The 27,972-nt window shown below is 38.0% G+C and overlaps 1 protein-coding gene across 3 annotated transcripts in view; it reads right to left on the bottom strand.

Annotated features, from left to right (window-relative positions):
- MAN1A1 (mannosidase alpha class 1A member 1) overlaps positions 1-27,972 on the bottom strand; it is a 151,815-nt gene that overhangs the window by 63,677 nt on the left and 60,166 nt on the right. For all 3 annotated transcript variants that reach the window (XM_055714850.1, XM_055714849.1, XM_005445688.4), the window contains exons 4-5: positions 25,523-25,603; positions 575-669 (exon numbers count right to left, since the gene is read on the bottom strand). In XM_055714850.1, coding sequence (XP_055570825.1) covers positions 575-669; positions 25,523-25,603 — 176 coding nt within the window. The remainder of the gene's footprint in view (positions 1-574; positions 670-25,522; positions 25,604-27,972) is intronic.

Genomic DNA, 27,972 nt, shown 5'->3' with positions numbered 1-27,972 from the left:
CCAGGAGCGGCTGACATCTGTCTGGAGTCAAGACACTGGAGGCCAGAGGAACTGCAGAAGAGCGTGCACCTCCTACAGCAAACATATACCTTCAAACCACAACTGGCCAAGGCAGAGTTACTCCCTGGGAGATAAGTCACTTGTAGCAGGTATTACTCTTGCTTCTCAATACGAAGGACATGCTGATGCTACATTTGAGATCAGGGAAAAACCGGAGTACAAAGTGGCTGGAAACCTTATCTTTTCAGAGTAGCACATGACCCTTTGCTTTTACCCTACCTGTAACAACACTAAAAGCAATGAAGGACTTCAGGAAAAGTGATGAGCAACATACTAACTGATAAAAAAGCAGTCAGTTCTGAGAGGAATAAATGTCTTTCTATACGCATTCCTGTGCATGTAACATATAGCTACTTAAATTTCCCAATTTAAACTGTAGAACCAAGGATGTTGTGTCAATTTTTACCTAGCTGGAATGGCATAAACTCTGCAGCAATTGTAACGGTTCTGTGGTGAAGATGGTTTCAGCAGAACTTTTTAATATGCTTTAGTTACCAAAAAGCAGTTGTTTTACCTTTTGATATTAAGCAGTGCCCAAGGTATGCCAGTGGGAGTATTGAAAGCAGGCAGCAATTTCTCTCCAAGCTCCACTGCCTTTTTTCGGAAAACCTGGAAGTAAAGAAGAAACAAAGGGTTGGAAAATGGATTGTTGCTCCCACTGAATTAATTTAGATAATACTATTACTAAGCGTACAGTACCAGTCATCTCAGCACGATGAGGCATCCCTGCTTTTTTACAGTCAAAAGAATGAGAGCAGCACAACCTGCTTTCCATTGCACACAGCAACAGCAGAACTCACACAGAAGGATCACACAGCAATGTTGCCAGACAACCTGCATCTGGCATCCCCAGAATCAAACCGAGGCCATCAGTGCGACACCTCCTCCCAGAGTGGCAGGCACACAGCCACAGAAATGTTGCCTTTGCTCTGCATGGGGTTTATTTGCAGTGGCTCAGCACGCTGCAGGAACTAGGGCTGGATCACCAGGTACCTGCCGTACTATGAACGTGCTGCACGGGCAATCTGCGGCAAAACCACCTCCCCTTACCTCCACTCCCCTCCTCAAAAAAAAAAAATAAATCTGCAGTACAGTCTTTATGGACTCAGCTGGCTTATGCCCAGGTGGTACCAATGCCATGATTGATTAAAAAAATGGAATATATCTGTGTAGGTAACTGAAGACTTAACTGATCTTTAGTATCTGAAGAGTTTCAGGTTTCATGTTAAAAACAAGAAGTGGAAAGACCCCAAATGTTTAACATATGCCCACAGGAGTGACAAGCAATTTAACACCAGGAACTTTTAACGTCCAAAGTAATAGTTACAAAGCTAGAACAAAGAGGAATTTGCTGTCCTTCAACTGCAAGCTAAGCTCAGGTTACATTAACCTGACTTTTTGAGCACCAAGTGCTCTAGTAAGACAGTTTTTAATTAGAAGCAATATTGTTCCAACTTAAATATAGAAACCTATTTAGTGATTTCAATATGTGGATGTTCAAGGCCTATTTGCTTGGAATTACACTGGGATCCTGCGCAACAATGAAAGGGATTATCCCAGGTGTAGAGGCCAAAATAGCAAAGTCACCTTCATTGTTCTCTTTCTAATAATGCCTCCCTTCAATTCATTTTTCTCCCTCAGACATATTTATGATGAATTTTTATTTATTGAAGTATTAGAAATCAATGTACACCTAATGCACCTTATCATGTAGTACAGTACAGCAAATTTTCAGAGAAGGAAAAACAATGCATATACACTCACGTGAAAACATAAAGACATTTGCTGGTCAAAAGAAAGTAATGAAGAAATTTATTTTGACACCAATAAAATACAGTTTATAAAATCCCACTTTCTACAAGCCACTTTGAGAAAAGTTTTTTATTATTGAAAAATATATGATCAGGAGAGAATATAGAACTCCAGGATAATCATGTCACCATAAAGAGGCTCCAGGCTACCCCACAGTGTCTTCATATGACACGGATCTCAAGATTTCTGTGACAAGACTCAAAGATTTAGAATTACAGTACAAGACATTTTGAGTGAGGTTAAGTAATTTGAAGCCAAATTATGGCTGGAGTCAGAAAACTTTTTCAAGTGGATGGCATGTGAGTGCTGGGAGAAACTTGAAGCAAGGCAGCACAGAAAACAATTTGCTTGGAAATCCCTTCATAATCCATGTTATTTCTGACTCCTTGGTTTACCAGGTGTGTGGGATTCTGCTGAGAATTAAGTTATGGATTTGTGATCTTCATCCAGCACATAATTCAGTCTCCCCAAGGGTTAAAACCTTGAGGGACACTCAGAAACAGTTGACGCTAAATGTAATTATCTATAGGCAGATTTCCTTGAGAGGAGCAAGCGACAGTAACCCACCAGGAGCACACAAGCTTTCCCCTTGTTACACTACGCAGCCACATTTTTTTACCTTCGGTCTGTTGAACCCAAACCTATGCTTTGCTCTTCCAGCACAAGAGAAGCCCCCTCAGCCTTTCACAACATATGCTGCAATCAACTCATCAGCTTACCTTAGCACCTCTGTCCTGAAACACTGGAAGTATTAACAGGAGAGTGGTTACAATGACCCTCCCAAGCAACGGGCACATAAGGACCCTGAATTTCTGTAGAAGCATCTGCTATGCAGTGTAAAACCCTATTTTTTGCCATATGTAAAGCTGGTAGATATTTTATTTTTTGGAATGTGGTTAAAGGTGCCATCTGTACTCTTTCTAGATGTGTTTTTAAGGGCAAGAGGAAATCTCCCTTTGAAAAGGCACATACTTATTTAACCACAGCAGTGGCAGCAAGGCTCAGTAACTGCTGTACTTTACAGGCTATATTAATCCTTCATCATTAAAAAGATTACATGCAAGCTCAGAAAGAGGTCTGTTACAATAATTGCTTCTGGACAAAAATATAACATTTTAGTATCTTAATTAAAGATTTGATGTACAGCAATAACGCTTTACTTTCAAATATTTCTACCAAGTCTCACATTTTTTCAATTCTATTGCATTTCTTTTATAAATTAACAACCCAATTTCTTTCAAAATAAAATTGCCTACCTCATAGAAATGTCAAAAATAATAGTTATCAAAAAATAAACACATCTGACATGAAGCAGTAAGGAAATACTGTTCCACATACGGATATGCAAGGAAATTGTAATTCACTCCTGATAAGCACAGCGCTCTGAACACCGACATTAAAACATACAGTGAAGCCAGGCATTCTAACTTCTTTCTTGTCCAAAATGCACTCTTCCAATGTGGTAAACAATTTTCCTAGTAGGCAACTAGGAAAAGAGAACTACAAAATTATTTTTAAACCATCTTACAATTTTGGAACAAGTCTTGAGGTGAAGATGCACTTCTTGTTTACATGAAAATTTCAACAGGTTATTACTAATGCATGTTAGTGATTTTCTTTCCTCTTCCAAAGTTTAAAAAAAAAAAAAAAAAGTAATCTATGGACATTACCCAGTTTTCTCTAGGGCTAATTTAATGTGGCTGAACAGCTGACTGCTAAATCACTATTAGGTAGAACAGTATAAACAAGAATGACAAGAATACTACAATACAGTGAATGAACGCAATAAATAGCAACTTCATGCAGCAAAATTATGCTCTTTCAGCAAGGGTAAAGGGGTGAAGATTACTAAAGGAACCACTTCGTTTTTCAATTTGCAGCTTTAACAGTTAAAAATAATAATAGGAAAAGCGAGTGTTATAATTATGGCACACTGTCCACAATGCTCACTGCATTTTTCTTTTGCAGAAACTTCTAATACTGGACAAGAAATAATTGCACAAGGTAAGATTTTTTTTTTTCCCCCAGATAATGTAAGTAAATGAACAACAGAAATCTGTACTTAATGTCTCTACCGTTTACATGAAATTCAACTTTTTGCCAAGTCCTAATCTCTCCCCACTATCACCCAGTACAGCCATTTTTTGATAAGCAAAAAGTATGACAGCCATTATGGAGATGCACAGAGTAAAGGCAGAAGTGAGAGAGCACAGAAATGAGAGACATTATATACAATAAAGGAAAAGACCTGTAGCAAAACTTCCCATCCCGGTGGTCACCTTGAGAGGCTTGAGGACTTTTCTTGGCCTCTCCTGATGGATGCTCAGCCAGCAGTAATGCAGGCTTACTTACCTGAACTACTGCAGCTGGATCAGACCTGGCAGAAGCTGTCACAGCCCCACACCTGCACCCACCCTTCACCCCACACTTAGTGCTCTTACCTACAAGTCTAAAAAACACTCCCAAGACATCCATGACTTGTTCCAGTGCTCTATCCTAAACACTCCCAAGACATCCATGACTTGTTCCAGTGCTCTATCCTATCTAGACTGCAAGCTTTTTTAAGGAAGAGGGACTGCAGAGTTATTTACATGACGTATCAGCTGTCCTTTCATCAGGTGGTGTGATAAGTCACACTGTTATCAATCCCTTCTTTTAAATTGAAGATTCAGAGGAAAGTACTATTGATGCCTTTAAAAAACAACCAAACCACTAGAAACTGCACTGACATTTAACTCGGCTAGATACTACACTACAACAAAGAAAATCATTCCAAGTGAAGCACTGTGATTTAGGAAGAAAATGATAATTGAAACCAATCAGAAATGATCTGTGATGTAACTCCGTGGAGTTAGGTGGGATATTAAACGCTTTCTCAAGCATTTCTCTCTAACCTACTTTTTGCCAGAAGATAGATTTTGGATGTGAGATAATCCTTTTGAAACTCAAAAGTATTATTAACCTTTTTTAAATTTTTATGTAAGGTCTCTTAACAAACTTGTGTGATCTTGATTCTCACCATGTGAAGGTCCTGTGTAAGGAGGACTCCCCTATGGAATAAGTACGCAGACTCCTTCACACTCTGCAGTTCTACTCAAAATTAGCACTAAAGAAAATTAAATACTTACTATAGTCATATAATAATTATATAGAAGGTAGAATTACTAGTTTCTATTGAGATCTCGGTTTATATTAGTAGGCTGTAAATTGTTAATTACAATAAACTCAATGCTCAGTAAAGCAGCACCTTTGTCATCCTTCAAGTTACCAATCTCAAGTGCCTTACAAAGTCAGCCCAAACCATCACTATTATTCCAGCAAGTCTTTGAACAACATTTGAGTAAGCAGTAATACATAAACAAGAAATCTACCTCGCTGCTGCGTATACTTGGCTTTCCTGTTACTGTCTGTTCATTCCACAGTTAACACACATGCACCAAGCCAGAGAGCAAAATGTTACTTTCTTACTCCATTAGATGCTCTCAATTATTTTTTAAGTACATATAAATACTTCTGGTCTTCATAGGAGAGAACAAACTAACCCAGGAACTCCCCTGCCACACCACCTCTGCACAAGCTGCTAGGAGGTATGCTTTTGCACAACACTGTACCTGTGCACATCGTGATCCCCATGCCAAAAGTTATCCATTCCCTCAGGAACTATAATCTGCATGTTTCATTCTAGTAGGACTGCCAGCATTATTACCGAAAAAGGGAAGGAAAGTAACCACATTTACATATACAGAACTTCCATCAGCAGCTTTCCTAATAAAAGTTTCCTTATTTGTCTCAAATGTGACCTTAATTCAGTGAGGCATTCTGCTTAGAAAAGCAGTTTGGGTATGGGTTTTTTTTTTCGGTTCTGCTTACTTTGTGCCACTGATGCAAATGCAGAGGTTTTGAACAGAGAAAAAAAAATGGATGAAAAAGAATTTGTGAATTTAATGAACCAAGTTTTCCAAATACCCACTTAATTTAAAGCAGTTACTTTTGTTCTCTACACAACCTTGTGGCATCCAGGTACCAACTGTGGCTTCTGATTTTATTTTCTTTTTAAATGGCTTTAAAGAACAAGTCTTTTTCTTTTAAAAGAGATTGTTAAAAGAGGTGATACATCCAGAACTCTGTTTTACAAGACCAAATCCCACAATCAATCAGATTTTGCAGACTCTTGTGCCCATTATCAAATCTTATTAGGAAGAACAGCGTTCCCACAGGGAAATGAGGATCTGCCTGCAAAGATGCAACGACAGGGGTAAGACCAGAGCTGTCATCTGGTGAGCAGTGGCTTTCATTATAGTGCAAGAATGTTATCTCCTCTGGATAAACAAAAATGTTTCCTCTGGCTGGAATGACAAACCCCTTTGAAAATGTTAGATTATCCCATCATACATTTAATTGCTGTTCCTAACCAGGAAAAAAAATACAGGAAACAAAGAAATATATTAGAATTCTGTATGAGGCATATCTAATTTAAAAAGAGCATAACATGGTACAATATCATAAATTAAAGAACGGTCAGAACTCTGCCTGAAAAGGTCCTCCATACAAGGGAAACCAGAAGTTAGATTTTAATACCAAAGGAAACAATCCTATTTTTTTTTTTTTCAATTGACAAAGACATTTTCTCCACATTTCTAATTCTGTCAAATTAAGCATTTTTCATCTTTGTATTATGTTTACAAATAGAAACTGACAAACCACTAAGTAAGATTTATTGCTTTCTTTTCTGTACCTGACTGCCTTTCCCAGTAGGGTAAGGAACGGGTATTTCAGTGCAAAAGCAGGAAACCAGAGCAGAAAAATTAACAGGGACAGGCCACTTTGCTGCTCTTCAGAACACTGAATAGAAATCCTTTCAGTGTAACAAATGCTGATAGGTTTAAAGTGATCTGCTAACAGAAGAGAACTCTCTTAGAAGAATGTGTTCCAATACCTTCTTTCTTGAAAGACAATCCAGAATTTTTGCTACATTTGCATTTGGTTTATTTTTAAATGAAAGATTAGAAATGCTACAAAAAATTGTGGCGCTCCATGAGACATACCAGAATACTCAAAATAGCTTAAGCTGAATTCTTCCACTATCTTCAATACCAAGTGCTGCCACACTTAAGTGGCCTATTATTTGAAACCATTTCTTATAATATATTTCCAGTGTTTATGACACCTGGATAAGTTACCCAGCTGCTGGCATTAATTCAGAAGCAATTACTGCTTTTACAATTACTGTCACCTTGACACTAGCAGGTGGTTTTGAGTTTAATTTCATTCAGTCCTCAATTACTCCTGGCTGAGCCCAGTCAGTTATGAATTATCTGCGCTACAAGGTGAGGAGACAGTTGACATTTCTAGAAACAAGCACTGTAATGAGTCATATCAGTGTGGTAACTAGTACCAATGGAAGGCACCCAATGGACTTCATCTAGGATCTTCGCAGCTGTAGTAGTGTTTATTGTACACCCAGAGCCTGAAGTGCCGAGAACTTGTTTTGAGCATTTTTCCCCAGGAAACAGACTGGGTCCAAGACCAACTTGCCAGCTCTGGGCCAGCCCTGGTCCTGCCAGACCTGAGCAGAGCACACGTGAAATGCCACGTCAGTGCATGAGCCTACCTCCAGCCCAGGGCTGCACGCAGCCTCATGTCATCCTACCAGGATACAGAACAGGACAGTGCCTTAAAAACAAGCAGCTCAGCTTGAGGCTACGCCTACAGTGGTCAAAGACAAGCCAGAGCCAATCAGCATGACTGCATACACCGACACCAGAGCCAGCATCATGCTCTTCAGCACTGAGTTTTGGGAAGGCTTTCTGGTTTACAAGTGTAGCATCAGACCCAAAGCACCTTTGCCCATCTGTACTACTTTGCTCAGAGCTAATAAGCTCCTCTCAGTCCCCACGACTGGAGGGTCACTGATGGCTGAGTGGAGCAGGCCTGGTTCACCTGGGGTTGTACCAACCTGGAGCTCTGAAGCTTGGCTGGATGTGGCAAGTTTCCCTCCAGAGGCAAAGGGGCACCACTGCACTGAACACCCTACAGCATCCCACACCGCCTGTGCTGCCCGAGCCAAACCCACCAACACTGTCCAGTCAGCCTGGACAGTGAAAACCTGACCATGAGCTGGAAATTTCAAGTGGCACCAATTCTGTAAAAGCACCATGAAGGAAACAAAGCATGTTTTAGCTCCTTTACAAAGCATGGTTTGTCACACCTTCACATGAGGATATTCACCAGACAGAGCAGAATTTTATTGAGAATTTAAACAAGTCCCTCCCTCCCTGGAGATTAGCAAAATGCAACTGGTTGGGTTTCTAATCCCATCGGGATGCCGGCAGAGGCAGCACAAGTTAAACTGTTACACAGAACAGTGCAGGGGTATCTTGGGGTTAGATGTCAGAATCCCAGGATAAGGACTAAACCGGAAAAAAACTTAGTTTGGGAAATAATCTCAGACGCTCCCCTCTCATAAAAGTTCTCAAAGAAGCACTGGTTTTCATGTAAATCTCTCCCTCACACATATAAACAACATCGCAGCTGTATGAAGCAGGAGGAATGTCTCATTTTAAAATAATGACAGTCTGCAGCCGTTCCCACAATCTTGCTCAGCGTCTACTGTCATACAGTGCTGGGCTGGAACATGTTAAAATACAAATGGTTTTCAGTGGAGAGAGCCTGGAAAATATAGATCCTGTAGCAAAAGGGGACTTTCCATCCCCATCTAAGGCTGAAACCACCACAGGGTTGTATTTATACTGAGATCTTCAGCACAGCAATCCAAAGCTTTGACACATCTGTGAGAGCAGCAGGCATCAGAGCGCTCAAACCTTGCAAAAGCTTTTGGCACCCAAGATGACACGGCAATTCAGGGAGGTGCTTTTGACAACTGTGATTGTAGAAGTATGCAAATAACTTTACTGGAGAGATTCAGGCAACTTGTGGTATCTAAGAGCAACAACTCACTCTCACCTGCAGACTGCTAAAGCAGTATTTGTCTTTTTCACAACCTGAGGAAATAACAAACATGGGTAAGCTTTTAGATTTCTACTGGTCTTTCCAGAATACTCCAGTATGCTGGTCACCAGCTCATAGAAGCAAATCCACTTTAAAAGAAAAATAAAAATTAAAACCGTCTTCTTGTATTCCATCAGCCTTTTTTGTTATGGCTTCACTGACAGCAAGAAAATTAATTTTCTTTTCTAGCTGATTATTGTACCAGAGAAGTCACATAGTACCATGAAGAGTCACCCTCTGTAGAAAAGACTGTAGAGAACTTAATCAAATGGAAGTAACTGGATTAGTGAGAGATTTCCAGATTTAATCCAAATGTATGTAGCAACAAGCAATCCCACCCCCCCACCCCCAGTTAGTGGCTAACACATGTAATTACTTCAGTTGTTTTTTAACTGAAGAATTTCTAAGTAGATATATTGTGTTTGAAATTCTTATTTCAGGAAGGCCAGTAATAAATGGTACAAACCAGCAGAAAGAAGGCAATGCATAAAACAAAGAAATATTAATATACAGTAACTTATACACAACTGACTTGCACTTTAAAATTGGAATGAAGGAAGGAATTGCTAAACAACTGCAGAATTAAAACTCATGAAGGAAGAGTTTGTTCCAGTTATATTTAGTTATTTCCTTTTGTGCTACTCATGTGTGTTTAAGATTGCTTACACAGACATAAACTCCAGGAACTATTTAACAGGAAGAAAACTTTCAGACCACAAGAGAAAAAGTAACTGCTAATTTATCTACTAATGTCAAGAAAGCATTAATTTTTTTTAAAGCTTATGTATACTTGCACAATTAAAAGCTTAGCTACAACCCATTAGTACTTGGAAAGCTCATGAACTGACTGTTTAATAATATCTCTGTTGTGATAATTCAAGAAAAGGTGGTGATGAATGTAGTAAACAAACTTTAATGATTGCCTGTAATAAAAGGAATTTGTTAGGTATAAACGCCTTTGAGAATTCCTTACCCCAAGCTCAGGGCAGCCTTAATTTTTCAAGAGGTGCGATACACAGCATGCACAATGAGGAATGCGTTGGATTTGCTGCATATGTGCAGATCAACTGCACACTGGCAGCTGGCTCCTGAGGCCCAAACCACAGGTAACAAGACTCCGCCTACAAAAGATGCGCTTAAATCTTAAGATTCTGAAATCCCACAACTCCCAAATAAATAAATTATGAAACAGCTCAGTGTCAGTAAATCAGTGTCAAAGATTTGGGATGCTACTCTTATATCCTGTCAGCAACAGAAAGCCTGGAATCCCAGGTCTCCAGTCAAATAAAGCATGTGTTTCTAGCAAGGGCAGATGGTAAGCTAGCAGGCATTAAAACTGTCAGCAGCGCATGACAGAGGACTGAGCCCACACCTAAGCACTGGTGGAAGTTCTAAATCTGTTTTTACCAAATACCCACATAACTGTAACAGGATATTAACCCACTATATACATATTAACATTATAGTCTGTCCTGCTTTGAACAGGCAGCACTGTAAGGGGCACTATACAACTGCACAACTGAAGAATGAACAGACACTACCACTAAAAAACTCCTTACTGAGACTCTTCCATCCCCAACAAAACAAACCCTCCTCAAACCTGCAGAAGTCCGATATTCAAATGCTTGGATGCTGGTGACAGACACTGTCAGCCCTAGAAGCAGCTTGCAGACTAACACCCGGCAAGGATGTCAAGAGCACAAAATATGTCATGTATTTAGCACTCAGGTCTTCTACAGTTATGGAAGATAATAACTGTATTTGAAAATATATTGGATGTAAGTAAAGACGAAAGGAATTAAAAATGTGGCGTATACAACGAAAACTCATTATATTGTGAAGCGATACAGAAAACATCTGGATGTCATCTTAGAGGTTTTGTGTTTTTCCTGATTAAGGAAACAGCTGCCTTAGTAAAATTACTCATATCCACCAGTAATGAAGAGTATCTTTTAGCACAATTCCTCTGTTAAGCCACAAGCATCTGCTTCCTAATTTTCTTTTTATTTAATCTTGTGTACCCAGCCCAACTGCTGTAACAACAAATTTAAATAGCTGCCTCATTTATGTCTTGCAAGCTATCATATCTAAACAAAGAACAGCACTTTGCATATGAAACTCTCCTTTCAAGCAGGTGACCGTTGAGAGGTGATTTGCAACACCATCTGTGTGAAAGCAGGGGGTGGGGTGGAGGAGCCTAATAAACTTCGCATGGTGAATCAATAATTACATCCTTAATGTAGCATAAAGTGCTAAGAGAAGATTAATTCCTGGCCTTGTAAATTCAACTCTATCTTTTAATTCTAATACCATTAAGCGACTCAGAGTGAAGCCTTCACTCTAAAGCATGCTCCTAGACCATGGTGGCAAGCACAGAAAAGGCTAAAATCACTCTGCATATGTAAAGGATATTCTATTTATATTTATATATATTTAATATATGTAATTTCTGACATTAATAGCAATGGAGAGCTGTTTGTTTCATCCAGTGTTACATGATACTTGTAAATTTTCTCCTGGTCTTAATGGAAATAATTTTAAATGATACTTAACAAATATATAATAATGTGAACAGGATACCAAGTATGCCTACATTCATTATTATTCTTCTCCATTTTTTCCTAACTTCATTTATTCACTTTAATATCTTACTCCAACATTATCCAACAGAATAATAGCTTAATGAAATGACTCTCAACAGTTAGAATCAAAAGGATCCTTGGACAAAAGGGCCCAAGGCCTAGGATCTCCCGTATTCTGCCATCTTCCTTGAACCGCCCACTAGCAAATGGGTACCTGGTCAGCTTGCCAAGCCAACGGAAAAAAAACACCTACTCTGTCTTTTTGCCCAGGTCCCACTCAAAAGGGTCATCTTCCTGAATCATCACAGTCTCCATCTGACACTATCACAAGTATCTTAAGTCAGGTATTTATATCACTCAGACGCTAGTCCTCAAATGGTTAAAATTTATACTGACAATATCCTCAAACCAAGTAGCACAGAACAGCTCTTCTTCAGCCAGCCTGGGGTTTGTTCCTTCTGGAGAGAGTTACTCCTACTGCTGCTGAGCAATTGTCACGGGTCTGCAGTGGTAGTGCCGTGGCCCTAAGAAAGGAACGTTTTCCTTTTCACTGCTGTTTCCATGCAAAGTGCTCCAGATAGCCAAGGGGCTGTGTTTTCATGAAACTGTGAGTGAAAGTTCACAGTATTACAGAATGGTTTAGGTTGGAAGGGACCTGTGGAGACGCCTCTGAAGGTCTAACCCCCTGCTCAACAGGACCACCTAGAGCCAACTGCCCAAGACCATATCCAGACAGCTTTTGAATATCTCCAAGGATGAAGACTCAACAATCTTTCTGGGCAACCTGTGCAGTGCTTGGTCACCTTCATAATAAAAACGTGTTTCCTGATGTTCAGAGGGAATCTCTGCTGAAAGGTATATATAATTGTTATACACATATTATGACACAGTATTAGGGCATGTACAGGGCAGTGTCACAGTATATTTCTAAGTGACTTCTGTCCAAGGTATAGCTTCAGTAGACACTGAACAAACTATTTATCAACGAGAATCTCCTCTTGAAAGGTTTGCTTTGGAAAGAAGGAAACAGTAAACTAATAATAGTAACAGCCAATAACTAATGAACTACATGCAACACAGGTGACAAAAGGACTAGGACAAGGAACAAAGCAGGATGAGAATCCAAACTGACAAGTTTGAAAGCCGAAGTTTTAAGAACAAGTCATGAGGTTGGGCTTTACACAGTCTTCATTAAACACAAAAAGCTTAAGGAGCCTCATTTGCATTAAATTTTACTCTAATGTCCTTTACCAGAGAGCCTCTGTTCATCTTCACACATGGGCAATTCCACTGACCATTAATTTGATATGTTCATGGATACAGGAAGAATAAATTTTAAACTACTCTTTTACCGTGTTTTTCCTACTCTTTAAACATATATCAAATATAATGAGTATCCACTGAAAATTAATGTTGTATATTAAGGCTGTCTCACGTTTAAACAGTGAAGCATTTCTTTTAATCCTTATACCAAGACTGAAGCTGACACAGGAATTTCCAGGTTTTGTGATCTCAGATACCAGATACATCATAAATTTCATAAAAAGTAAAATGATCACAAGTACAAAGACAATACCAACCGTCACTCTGTAAGATTTACAGCGTGGATCACTTAGGATCAAGCCATTTGATCATAGAACTCATCGATCTTTACCACCCGCAGCTACAGATTACTTCTGTTTCCTTTTATATATATGGAAAAGGAACCAAGAGTTTTATCTGTTCCAGCCCTATGTTTCAGTGGTTTATCAGATTACATGTTGATTAACTGTCACAACCACTAACATCGTAGAAACTACTTTCATTTGTTTTGGTAAATTCCATTAAAAACACTGGGATCCAGAAGGTGCCATTTGGGTAAATTCAGCTTGGATGTGCGAACAGCTTAGCTTGACTCCATGACAGGTGAGTTTTGTAACACTAGCAGTTGCACTAATGATACATGCCTAAGAAGTTATTTTTCAGGGGAGAGGAACATGTTAAAAATTAACATACTCTGCAGGTTCCTTCCTCCAAAGGACTTCTGACACACCATCTAGCTGGCTTTTTATGTAAGTAACATAACAAGAAAAAACTTCCTTTGTATAGCAGGAAGGGAAGGGAAGATGATGGTTACTTAACTCAGTGCTTGCTTTCTTATTGTTGAGATTTCTCTGAAAGACAATAGTCACTGAATTGTCTGATGAGTAACAGGCACATCCAAAGGAAGCCTAAACATTTGTGTATTTCCCTTAAATTAAATATAAGAAATGTCAACTCTCCAGTGCGGGTTTTTTTTTTGGTTTGTTTTTGTTGTTTTTTTTTTTATAATGTAAGCCCAATAGGAGGTTTCAGGAGAGAACTATGATTTTAAAAGCTGCTTTTATGTTGTAAGTTAAATCATCAGGCAGACTAATTCAATTCCTTTCTGTTTACTGTAAGACTATTTCTCTTACTGGACAAGCCATAAAACTAAAGTGACTAAAACGCAAGGTGGCAAGCAGACATTTCCAATTCTTAAGTCAGAAATAAGCGCTCTGACTGAAAAGCAGTGCTGCCAGCAAGTCATAAATTTATGAGCAACTCAGCTGCTTCTCTGAATTCCCTGCAGTTAAAACTTTTTTACACTTACACCTCAAAATCATTCCTGCAATTAAACAGCCGTAACTTGTTCTCTCAAAAGATTAACATTATTTTTTAATGCAGTATATATTTGAAGGAAATAACGGTTAGAAGTATTCACAAATATTTCAAGTACACGTACTAACATAGGTATCATTAGATTGCTTTCCATCCCCCCACCTGAAGGAAGAGGAAAGAAAAAAAAAAAAAAAAAAAGACATGACACTTATGTAAACTCTCTCTGTTTTTACCCAGACTCATGACATGACTTTAGTGTTCTATTTTACTCTTTGACTGAACACTTCACATAGCCATTCCTAGAGACAGTACTTTGCAGGTTTCACTAAATTATTTTTTTTATATTTGATGGCATAAGAATTAAAACATTAGGACATCTTAACTGAAATTATATGCTGGAAATAGATATATATAAAGAAAAAGAAATCTTGAAAGTATGATTTAGAAAAGGGGCATCTTAGCACCAGCTACACTCAACTCTCTGTCAAGAAAAAAATTGGTTGAGTAAGGAGTTCTTTCTATCTCAGTAAGTCTTTACTTTTGGCCTTAGGTCAGTTAATAACCATATTAATTTAACACACAACCTTCAAGCAAATCAGAAAGGCTGATGGCTTTAACATTGGGAGTAAGTCCGCCCAGACAGGCTGAGTACCATCGCCATAGCCTCCTGCAGCCGTGTGGCAATGTTTGCCCAGAGCATCTCAGCAGTTATTGATCTTGCCTGGAATCAGGCAGATTATTTGTTCTTCCCTCTAGAATATAAAAGGAAACAAAAGCAACTCTGGAGAGAAAAAACTGAGTGCAGACTGAATGATGTTTGTAAGAGATACCCTACAAGCAGCAAATGATGATGAGAAGGTTTGAGTTACTCACTGGTTTTGCATGACAAAAGGAAAAAGACTGAAATTGACTTTATATGATGAATAGTGTTTTTAAAGAACAAGTTGGGGAAAATAGCATCCTTTAAGAAATGGCATTGTGAGCTGCTGACTTCGTTCCGCAGCTGTTGGTTTGAAGAAAACAAAAGAGTTTGCAAAGAAAAATGGAAGAGAATGAAGTTCACAGCATATCCTTTTCACATGATGATCCTGAGGATCTACTGGACTGTAAAATTATCTAGTCATGCTTGCAAAAATTAAGGACAACTTGCCCCCCAGGGGACAACATGACTTTAAAGCACTAACTGGACTGAACCAGCTTCCAAAAACAACTAGTGTAGTTATTTTGCTTAGCCTGCAAAAGCAGATGACTGCCTAAAGGCTGAAGAAAAGAAACAAACCAGACATATCAATTGCTTCAGATTAACTAGTTACAGAGCCTTTTTAGTAGTTTAATGTATCTGAATCATAAAAAACAACTGAACTGGCCCTTGACGCCTGAAAGAAGATTGCTTTTTGTTAATTGAAGGTTGACTCTACCCCAGTAACAATGCTGCTGAAGTGATCTTCGCTGTAGAGTTTTGTCAGTTTACATAAGATTGGGGTTTTTTGATGTTAAGCTTTTGCACCTTCATGTAGCTGAACGACAAGTCTCCCCTCATACTGTACCGTCCTAATTAGTTACTGTTTGAAGAACTTAGCAAGGTCAGGTGAGTTAAAGTAAGCAATCAAAGGTGTTGAGTGAAGAATATCAGAGCTGAACACATCAAACATATCCAAACAGTTCTTTGGAATATTTTACCATCTCCCAATCTCTCTTATACCTGATATTTTTACTAGAAAATTAAACAGTAAGATAGCTGACGAGCTAACACCTATGGGAATACAATGCTTGTTGACGTAAGACTTTGAATGTAAACAAGTGAGTCAAGAAACTGAATCTGTTGTTTAAATACACCTTAAAATATTTTTCCTTGAGGAAAGCAAGGAAGGTTTCTATGAAACACTGGCACTGAATACTACTCTTCTTTTTCACCTTTCAAATCTTAATAGGAGTGATTTTATTTGCCTGCTTCTCAGTCTTTGGCTTAAGAAAAGCTTGCAGTTTGCCCATTTCTGTGCACTTAGCCCTATGCAAAATAAGCCCTTATATTAATTGATTTGAGGAAAACAAAGATTTGTCTTTCAAATACTTCATGACAGCTCCGTTCAGGGGCAATCACCTGCCAAAACCCCACATTCCCCTTGGCATCTGTTGTGCTGCCAGTGGCACAGGATTTTTCATGTGAACATCTTTTCTAAATTCCTTCTCAATCATTTGCACACAGGGTGCAAATACAGCCTGCATATGGCAGAGGCAAGCTTTTGGTATGGGAGAGTCAAGAACTGCACTCATTTAGAACCACAACATTCATCAACATTTATTCAACTGTTGCATTTTTACAAACAAATGGGAAATCCAAATTGCATGCGGATTCCTCCCATTTCTGAAAGACCTGGGAAAAAGCTCCCTCATTATCTTTCCTTTCAAATCTTACAGATTTACGGTGTTTGAAATACACAAACAATAGATCTTGACAAAAAAACCAAAACAAAACAAAAACAAAAAACCCCAACAAAACCCAACACAGGCCAATTAGTACTCTCCATAAATTGATTGCAAGAGTTCTCCCTAATTTAAAGCCAGTGAACCTTGTTTGTATCTGTTTCAGGTTTGATCTGCTAAGCAAGATGTATTGCTAAATCCAAAGGAGACTAAAAGAATATCTGTTTCTTCTGCAGCAAAGATGCCATTATCTGTAGCTATTGCTGGAGGCACGAAGGGCACACAAGAATAGCAATAATGTCTGCTTCTGATTTCAGGCATTCAATTTTCTCAATGATTTTCAGTTAGCTTGAAGCAGCAGGGCTTGCATGTGGCACAAAGTGGTGTTTTGTAACAAACCTCTAATCTGATCCTTCAAACAGCAAATTGGATAAGGAACTTTCCCAATTTCACCAAAGATTACTAGTCACTTGACTTGTATTTAAAATACTTAGAATTAATTAATGCTTACATATTCTTTAATAGAAGTAATACAGTTTTTGCAAAAGGATACAAAAGTATTCTTTGCTAAAGTCATATTTGGGAATCTGATAGAATGCCTTAGTAGTTTCTAACAGAATGAAAAACACAGGAATCTTCTACTGGATGGTTTATGATTTTATCTTTTTTAAGCTAATAAGGAGAGGACATTATGATCTACTTAACTCCCAACTTCATGAAAAATAATGTCTGGATCAGACTCAGTCTATGGAGACAAAGCACAAAATGGAATCTTATATAAACTGGCTATACATTGTGAAATATTTAAGTGAAATAATAAAGAGTTACTCCATGCCCAGAGTAAAATGCAAATACATACTATTTCATCTGTACTTTTTTTTTTTTTTTCGGGGGGGGGGGGGGGGGGGGTGACGGGGCAAAAAAGAAAAAAACACTATGATGATTCAATAACATTTATTACCTATTACCTAATTGCACTTTCCCAATACATCCACAGAGATAATATACTTTCCCAAATATTTTATATAGCCTAGAATTAAAGGAGGGTAAACTAATGCTGATATATTCCCACTGTCAGCACCGACTGAGATATTTTTATGTTGCTTTCATCTGCAGAAATAAGTCAAATTCTCAGCTGTAAAATTATATATAAGGATTATTCTTTACATAGTATATTTGCAACAATCTCAACACTGCTTGCAAATGGCTACACAGAACCTTGTATTTAACCATATGTTGCACATTTTCTATTAAATTTGCATAACAGGTCAATCCCCCCAACTCTTTGGACAATATGTTTTTACTTTCCTTTTACTCTTTATTATTGCAATCGCATTTGATGCTGCAATATGACAGAACTGAATACTGAGACAAACATCTTGTAAACTTCTTGCAGATGCCTGGTGACTCTGGACAGACTGTTAATAACATATAATTTTTTCTGTATAGTATATTAACTCACATGCAAAGAATCCTTCTTTTGGGTCTATCTAGAGCTGCTGCTCAAAAGGAAAGCAACCACACTAGTATTTTCTGGTAGATATGCCCTCTCCAACTCTTCTGTAGAACCACAATCAAATTAAATGGCAGGAGCTGGTTGAAAGCCAAATCCTCAGAACAAACAAACCAGCTCCCTCTCAGCTGCTTGAATTCTACTTAATAATATAGCTCATGAGCTCATGTCAAACACCAGCTGTTACAAACACAATCAGATATTACTTAGCTCTCATTACCATCCATTCTCCTTTCTAACTTTACCAGCTTCAGCATCAGACTACAGTAGTCTGGAGGTGAGCAGGGATTTTTGTTAAAATTAATGTAACGAGCAATAAAGCTCTTCAGTTTAGTTATTTCTGAAGCCAACACATGTATGCAAAAACACGTCAAATAGGTTTTCCATAGGACAAACCAACTTTTCTTGCTGTTTTGAAAAAACACCCCAAACAAACCAACTCCTTTCAGTTATGCAAAAGGGAAACCACTAAAAGTGAAGAATGTGGTTATGTACGTGTTGGAGTTCTAAACTCATGTTTCTCAGACCAAAATCAGGGCTCTGGCCCCTGGTTTCATAGTGGGCTTAGTTATGGCAGCTGCAGCAGGCTGTCACCATAGCTTCTCTGTCCCCCTGCTGCGGATATTCATGTGGCTGACATCTGAAAGAGAAACATGCCCATTGCTGAACTCCAGCAGACAGTAACTCATGAATTAATGTAAATTGCCACTATTTTCACTTTGCAGGTTAGTAGACTAGCCTGAGGGTCTTTATTATGAGACACAAAAATTGTTGGTGATGGCAGTTGATTGCATGCCCGGTGTACAGGCGGCAGAAGTTCCACAAGGCTTCATGTACTTAATGCTGAGTAAGAGTTCCCAGTCATGGTATGTATATGTGGTATCAGTAACTCCAAAGCAGAAAAGGAAAACAAAGACGCAAAATTTGAATTCAGTGCAAGACCGGAAATCAGCATCTCTCTTACCATTCTTTGAAGTTTCCTCAGAATTATGTGTGGGGCTAGCTTGAAAGGCAGAGTTGTACAGAGTAGCTGAGCAAGTAGCATCAGGAAAAAGGAGACAGAAGGACTAGGAATTAGGAAGTTTCTGGAGTATAGAGAACCTATTTAAAAGATGGGTATCATCAACAGCGACAGTGTAATTGCACTGCAAGAACTTAAAGAGACAGAAATAGAGGACTGAAGGGCAGTCTGCTTGCAACAGCAGAAGAACATTCTACATCAAAGAAAATTTTAGGAGTTAAGGTTATGTCCAGAATGTGAATCCATAGGGATTCTGTGGTACATTTTGACACAGCTAGCACAGGAAAAGAACACCGTTAGATCTATTAAACGTGGTGAAGAGACTGAAATACTAATGGAGATTACAGCCTGCAATTGTGGGAAACACAGGAGATTTTAAATCCTTCTCTGCCCCCAAGTAGGCTGTTCAATGCCACATCTGAGTGGATATAAACCATGCTTTTATACACTGTAATGACAGCTTCTTGCAGAAACTCAGGCTATAAAAGAAAAAGTAGTTCTTGACTTAGTTTGACATATTGCTGGCTAACAGGGGCCACATGCTCCAATTCAACATGCTGTTATAAACAAAAGGTTCACTCTAGTAATGTTTAAGTTTGGAAAGAGAATCAAGACCAGCTGAAATGAACTTAGAAAGGAGCAGCCAAATGGGTAAAATGCTTGGAGCTGACTTGGAGGATAAAAGATGAGGTTCAGAGTTACAAGATTCTTAAACCAAAAGGCTCAGATGACTTCTATCTTCTTTTGGTGTAACTGCAAAGAAGGTAATTAAAAGCAAGAGTATATTAAGTCCAATTAAGGAATACAGAAACTGATGATGCTTGACAAGTAAAATGAAAAACCATTAGGTCAAGCTAAAAGTAATTTTTGAAGAACAATTTTTTACAGTTAAAAAAAAAAGTTAACAAAAAAAGAGAAACATAAGGCCTGCTAGAGAGTCAGGAGGAAAAAATAAAAGATGTCTGTGTAAAAGAGCACAGTTCATGAAATGAAGCCATTGCAGAAAACCTGTATTTGCCCCAGTGTTCAGTCTTGAAGAGCCTAGGCAGATTACCATGCAAGGAGATTTTTAAAAGGACAAGCCTAATGCACTGTCCCAATATCAAAGCTGGACTAGATGACCTCCTGAGGTCCCTTCTAAGCTAGGTGACTCCAGGACTCTATGGAAATTAACAACAAAAAAAATCATAAATTGATAAAAATGAAACAAATCATCAAGGTACCAGAGCTCCAAAAGAACTGAAAGATAATACCACTGAAGTACTGATACATCACTTAAAGCGGCAGCAGATGGCTGGTAGGTGGCAAACAGGACCCAAATCTGAAAACAAGGGGGTAGAAAACTACAGGCAATTGCAGTCTTCTAGTTTCTATCAAACAGGGAATTCTACTGCCAGTCTATGAAGATGCTAAAGGAGGAGTTAAGTGGCATTCACACAGAAGTGATCAAGCTGATACAGTATGACTGGAGTTTCAAACAGCATTAGAAATCAAGCTTCCAAGAAATAAAAGGAAAAGACCTCTTGTTAATTAGCATCATTAGGTGAAAGGAAGCAGGAGATAAAACATGTGGTCAATTCTCACACTGGTGAGGCAAGATCCCCAAGGCACCTATACTGGAACTTACATTCCTGATTTGCAGAAATGAGCCAATACTTTTGTATAGGTGACAAACTTTGTCTCCCTACTACTCAAGATTGCTAAATGATTAATCGTATTTTTTGTATTTATGGAATTTAAATATTCTCTGTGAAGGCAGACCTCTACAAGAGAGGGAGAGCAAGATAAAACCAGCTACAGCTAAATTCTGGAGACTGTCTTAGCACTACATGAAGTCAGCAATGTTTTGTGGTTAGCCTGGCAAAGGCAGCTCTAGATCAATAGCATCTGCATCACTATTTCATGTCTGCTGCTCATTAATAAGACAGCACTACCATCACTGATGCATGGTTGTTTTAAGTGGGCAGTTATTAGGTCTGAAGTCAGACAGGAGGCCAAGATCATCAAATGAAGCTGAATAGTGGCACTGTAACTCCTAAAATGCAGATGTAAACTAGTTAGGTGATACATCAACACTTTTTTTACCCCACCTTTTTTACTTCTAATTAACAGTTGGTCAAAGAGTAATAGATGAAACTTAGAAAGCCCAACATTTATCATCATGAAGAACAGTTTTTTGTGGGTTTTTTATTCCTTTATCATGATCAGGATAAACTTGTGATCTTTTAAACAAGATATACTGCCAAAGTAAAAAAAAAAATAAAAAAAAACTATCACACTTCTGCTTCATACCATGGAAAGAAATGGCAACATGAACATCATTGCCAACTTTATTTTGTCTTCCTCCAGTGAAAATAACTATTTTTAGTCCTAGAAAAGAGAAGGTTTTATTATGCAGGAAGAACAGCTGCTGAATCAAAAATATTTTAACTCTGGGGGAAAAAAAAATATTACTCATCCCATTCAAAAACTGGAAAAGCTTCAAAGGAATGTGGGAACTTACCAGCTGGATCTGAAACTCACATGCTCCTTATTCACTTCAGAGCATTTTAGATTTACTTTTTTGCTACTCATACAAACAGCAATTATTTAAAGCTCCTTCTATTTCTGCCTATGCAATGTATTCCCTGACTGTGGAACGAGCCTTCAAGTAAAACAGTCCCCTTATTAAACAGCTTTAACAGTACCTATAAGAACCAGGCATCAGTAAATTAGAAGAGCTATCCAGAACAGTATTTAGACTTGTATATCCTCTACAAGCAGTGCCATATGCTTACCATGACTTTCATCACCAGTATCACAGTTAGCCCCAACAATGAAGATCATAGTGCTCAGAAATAGTGTTTCTCATCTCCATGAATTCCAAGAAAGTTCTTAGCTGCTGTTAGAGGATATAGCATTGTCCTCCTCTAGAAGTTAACAAATGATCTCCTTATATGACTACATTTGGGAGTGTATTTCAAGCAAGAGAAAAAAACCAATTACGTGGGTTTGCAGAACAGGGGATCTTATTGCATGCAATGCTCCTGAGCCTTGATGTACCAGAATCAGACTAGTAAGTACATCAAAGCAGTTGTAAACCAAACCTCTCCCTTACTGGACATCTTATGCCAGTACAAAACCAAAAAAAGGTTGCATACCAAATTGTTTAGAAAAGGAAGTGCATGTCTACTAATGACTTTGGGTTTAATTAAAACAAAATGATCAAGAAAGTTTGCAAAAATATCTGCCTTGTTCATATGGGTTAAAATTACCATATTATAGGTTTCTCCAGAGGCTTTCATGCAAACAAGCAAACAAATCAATACTAGTAGTGCTTTAAAGGAGACAGGTGCATTTTAATAATCTCGTACAGCCACTGACTCATGGAAAAATGGAAGGGAAGCATTCACATGCAATATTACTACAAGGGACTTAAAAACAAAACCCAAAGAAACAAAAAAGCAGTCCTTGAAAGGTTACTCATCTTGAAACCAAGTTTTCTGGTATTTGTAGCTGTTATTCAAGTAAAATTTGATAACTGATGGAATTCTAGCAGGGGTTTAAATAGCAACCATAAAATAAATTTTAAAAGTGACTTAAAGTGTACAACATTCTTCTACCACTTTTAGGTTTTTCATATTAATCCTAGTAAAGCATAAATTGTAAAAAGTTTAATAGAATGCATCTCATAGCTCTATTTGCAAGTGAGCACCACACACAGTTACCAAGTGGCAAAGTATCCAATTTGATCATTTTTAGAATTATTCACATTGGTGCCTTTATCTAAATGAACTATTACGTGAGCAGGATGTTTTAGGAACTACTCAGTATGATAGGATATTCTTTAATCATGATTAGTTAGACATGCAAATGATTATGGAACATACAATGTGTTGCAGCTTTGGATCATTACCCACAGAAATGTAATTCAGAAGTACAAACAATAATTATTTCTGTCACTCCTTTTACTGAAACACAGCTTGCTTTAATTAGGATATTGATAAGTGAGCACAGCAAACATAAGCTTTTTAAATAGTTAATCTGATAAAGAATTAAATGAGCTTTTAACTGAGAAAGCTTAATCCTCCAGTCTGCACACAGGTTGTTCCACCTCCTTAGGAAGGCCTCCTAACATAATGGATTAGCAGATGACTAAAGATATATTTTCTGCAGTGGCAGCCAGCCTCTGGGGCCCTCAGTCCCTTCCACACCTGCCAGCAGCACCAGCAAAGGACAGACTCTCACAACACGGGAAACCTCACACTGCTGCACAGCGGCTCTGCCCTCAAAACTGCTACACCCTGCTCTTCCCATAAGGCAGCCCTTGGCTATTGCTTCAGTATCTTGGATTTTGGAGACAAATCAGGAAGTTTCCCCAATCTGATAAAGGCAGAGCGTGCTGAGCTGCACTCTCTAAGCCTTGAGGACAGCTATTAGTCTAGGAAAATCATTCTGTCTTGGACAGCAGGTGTCTATCAAAGAGTATGAAAACCAGTGGCAAGCATGGACGGTGTCTTTCCCAGTCTGCAAGAGCTCAGGATGCTCCTTAATCATACACATCAACTTTGCATTTAGGAGCCCACTCTACTTTCATTGATAAGTCCATGCATTTTTAGAATGGACATTAGCATCCAGTATAACCAATATCCTACTGCAAAGAGTTCCAATTAATTATTCATGGTGTGAAACACTTTGTTTTAAATGCTTCCTCATTTCATTTGTAAAAGAGTTTTATTTGAACACCAGTGTTGCTATCAATCTAGTGCAAGAGGTGGTGGTAAAGCTGCCTCTTTAAAGCTGAAGGAATGGCTGAGGAGCAATGACTAGGTGTTATTTAGGAGAAACTATACACACTGATTGAAAGTGAGACTGCACGTTAACAGACACAAGATATAAACCATCAGCACAGATGAAATCAACAACAGATAACAAATGGTTGAAGCATTTACTGGCAGACAACTGTCGCTTGATATAAAGGCTTGCGTGCAGTCCTCTGCCAGCTCACTGTCTGCCAAGAAGCATCCTCTGCTTCTGTCAGAACTGGTTAATTAAAATGCAGCAATAGGTTATACTGGAAAAGTTCGCTCCTGTTTGTAAGACACAGATCTGCAGTGAAAGATAGAACTGTTTCATCGCAGAAGGAAGAGCTTTCAGTTCTAGACATCCTTACATACACTTTTCTGGGCACTGAGTTACTGGAGGAGCACAAGGGATTTCCTTCAAGAGTCAGAGGTGAAACAGCAAAATTATATTTAGTAAAGATCTAGAAATGCGCTACCAAGCACCTCTCAGATTTTTTCATTACTTTTAAGTGTGAACTTGAAATGGGTGTAAGTGCAATTTTTTTTCTGCAGAAAATTACAAAACAGTAAAAATATGAAAACCTGTATATTCTAAAACATGAGTGTCTTTTCAAGATCACATATGCTCAGGACAGGATAATGGGAAATAAACAGGTAAGTCTACTTAGGATGTGAAAATATTAGAGGAACACTGTCTCCTTATAACTGCTTTGTCAGGTACATGACCCAGTAAGTACCTGCTAAGACAGCTTTAACATAATGAAAAAAATTAACAAAAACCAACATGCACACCATAGAATTTAGGTTGAAGAGACAGGTTCAAAACAGAGCTTTAGCCAGTATGTGGGAAATTGACATATGAAAGAGAATAATACATCTTTAGGGTTTTGTGGAGTTTCCACCAGAAAATGTTTTGGATTTTAAGAAATCCAATGGTAAATGCAACTTATGATTAAAGAGTATTAAACTTGTGTTAATCCTACAATAAAATACTGCTATAATCCAGAGACAGGAAAAAGCATTTAAGCTAGTAAGATAAAAGACTTCTCAAGTGCCAAGCTAAAAATTTAAAGTATCACAGTACCTGTGACTCAGTATAGCTTCTCCAAATATATTACAGAAATAATATTGCATTAGTCAAAGCTCTTAGATGAAATTGCTTCTTCATCCTCTCCAGGAACCATGACAGGCAATAGAGATCAATGGGATATTAATGTTTTAAAGACATTCACATGTATAGGCTTACCAGTTATCTTTTTGTTCTTAACATGTCTTTTCCATATGAGTTGATGCTTCAGCTTCAGGAAGGCCAACACAAGGATTGTTTACAGGAGTGAAAGGATATGCTCGAAACCAATTTGTGAATCAGGAACCTGATGCACCAAATCTACCACTACCATGGCATAGGAACTCCGTAATTACATACACCAGCACAAAGCCCAGTAAGAATGTACTGGGTATGGTTTCAACTCAGGAAAAAAACACCAACCCCAAAACACTTACAAGAAGTAATAGCTTTAAGACTTACAGTAAGCAACAGTAACAGAAGTAAGAAAAGCCACTGGACAGATGTCTGCTGTACAAGCCATTTTCAAAGTTCTAAACAAGTATAAATTGGATAAATAAAAATTATTAAACTAAAAGTTAACTACTTATCTAGATGACGATATTTCAGATAAACTATGTGGAAATATCTTACCTCTTCTCCTGAAAGATAGTAAGCTGAAAGTAGTCCACCAACAAAACGAATGTTCACTTCAAATACTGAAATTTCAGCATTCTGTTGAAATAAACAAACATAGTTTTATTCCCTGATATTTTTCTGTATGGTTTTGTTTGTTTGTTTTTGTCTTTTATATACATGCAGGTATTAAGCTACACCAGCTGTAAATGGCAAAACAGAGATGATGTAGGGAAAGCCAACGTAAGTGAACTTAAGAGCATTTTGAAGTATTTTCTTCTCCTCTTCTTATTAACAAAGAATTATTTCGACACAAGTCATCCTCTAAATCCACATATCTAATTCCCTGCAGATGATTCAGCACTCAGACACAAAAAGTACTCTCAGATCATGTCCCACACTACCTCAACCTCACCCTAAATGCGACTCACAGTCTAAACATAAGTTATTGTAAAATGGGGCACATGTGTATAATATTAGAATGAGTCAATTATATGTTCATGATAAAAATGTAATCATGACATGTATTCACAAGGAAGCAGATGATCTTTCACTATGATGGTGACAGCCCTTCTGAAGCTGGCCTGGTCTTTACCAATGATAGAGACTAGGTTCGTTGTATTAAGCAGTACAGATACAGCCATTATCTATCCCAAAAGTCAAAGCACATTCTTCTCTGCCTTTTTAAAATGCAAACCTAAATAAAGAATCCGAGTCTCATGATTGCTACATTCTCTTGCTCTTTACTAAGTCAATTCCAATTTTACTCTGACACACAACATTCAATCTACTCAATAGGCATTCAGTTGAAAGCTCATCTATCGAAGTTTCTTATTTTTCACTTTTTTATGTAATACTACTTTTTATATTTTTGTATTTCTGTAGAAAAATAGCACCCAGCAGTCAATCTTCTAAACTCTAAACTTTTGGGCACATAAACAGGTGTTTGACTTTTGTGTGTTCTGGGTTGCTCTTGCTTCTGTTGAATGGTCTTTTCCATCTTCTATTTGTGAAATACATTAGAGCTATATTTAATATAAATCAATGCATGGTGGGGCTGCAGGATTTTCTTCCAAAGGGCTTGCAGGCTTTTCTCATTCAGCTATTTTTTGTACTTTTCCAGTTTAAACATGCAGATACCAGTTTATGTAGGAGCAAAGAAGTTGTTGCTCCCTCTTTTCTATGGATTTTAAATTCCAGTAAACTGCCTTTGCAGAAGAAAACAGCACTAGGTTACTTATTAGAAGTATTACTTCATGCTTTACAGTTTGCAAGGCACTCTGATTAAGGAAAAGTATCTAGACACATTGCAGAGTTGTGCAGTGTTTTATCAGTTATAAAGGTACAGACTTCAAAAAACACTCACAGACTTGCTACAATGCTTGTCCACTTGCCCTGACGCATTTAACTTTTCTCCTCTAAAATCTGTCCTGCTCCTCCCCCTCTAAAAATTCAGGATATAATTCCATTCACAGAATTGCTCTGATTAATATATAATGTGTACATTATATATATGTGTGCTGTGTAGGTTTTGTATACACACGAGCACAATTCAAAGAGGCAGATGAAATAAAGCCATCACACATCTGCCTGCTGAAAACTCAGACCTGGCATCACGTGTTAAGACTGGAAACTGAAAAAGTGATCTTGCTGTCTTGCACTGTTTAGAACATGATTTTTTTCTAAGTTTATCTTAAGTGTACTAAAACTCTACAGGACCTCCTCACCCACTGCTATCCCACTACTGGTCTACTCTTATTCTTTCTGAAAGAAACTACAAAGGCAAAAAAGGTTTACTTTCTGTTTCCAAAATTAAACTGATATTTCTGCTTCCAAGTGTTCAGTCATCGTCTCACTGAATACAGCAAGAAGGAGAATGAAATAACCGGGAACAGGTATTCAATTCAACTTTAACTAGTGCCTTTTCTTTGTGTTTCCTTTTAATATACCATGATATATGGCAAACCTGGGGAGATGGATATAAAAACATTTAAATCCTCTAGAGTTCTGAACTAACTAGACAATACACCTGTTCATCTAAGCAGGCTACCTATGTAAAAACTCTACATTAAATGAAGAAGTCTACCTTAACTACATCCAATGCATAAAACAGCTTGTAAAGAACTGATCAGACTTAAGAAAGGCTGACCTGATCAGACTGAAGAAAGGATGATTAAAAGGACTAATAGGGGCAGCTTCTTTTCCCTGGAGCTTGAGCTAGCTGAAATGCCTAAAAATAGTATTTCACTTTAAGAACCTTCTTCAGAAGCTCAAGTTCTTTCCATTTCAGTCCTGAGCCTCAGCACATGCCAAGAACTTTTCTTTGATGTGGGAAAGTTGAAGCTGTAAAGAGGTAGGTATTAGACAAGGAAATGAGTTAATCAGATATCCCAGACACTTGTGTTTCCTGTGAGGATTGAATTAAATTACTTTTTCATTTTGAATTGCTTGAAGTGATATATGAGCTG

Source organism: Falco cherrug, chromosome 6, assembly GCF_023634085.1.
Source record: "Falco cherrug isolate bFalChe1 chromosome 6, bFalChe1.pri, whole genome shotgun sequence".
Classification (NCBI taxonomy): Eukaryota; Metazoa; Chordata; class Aves; order Falconiformes; family Falconidae; genus Falco; species Falco cherrug.
The sequence above is the reverse complement of the archived record's forward strand: the minus strand, read 5'-3'. Positions and strand labels throughout refer to the sequence as shown.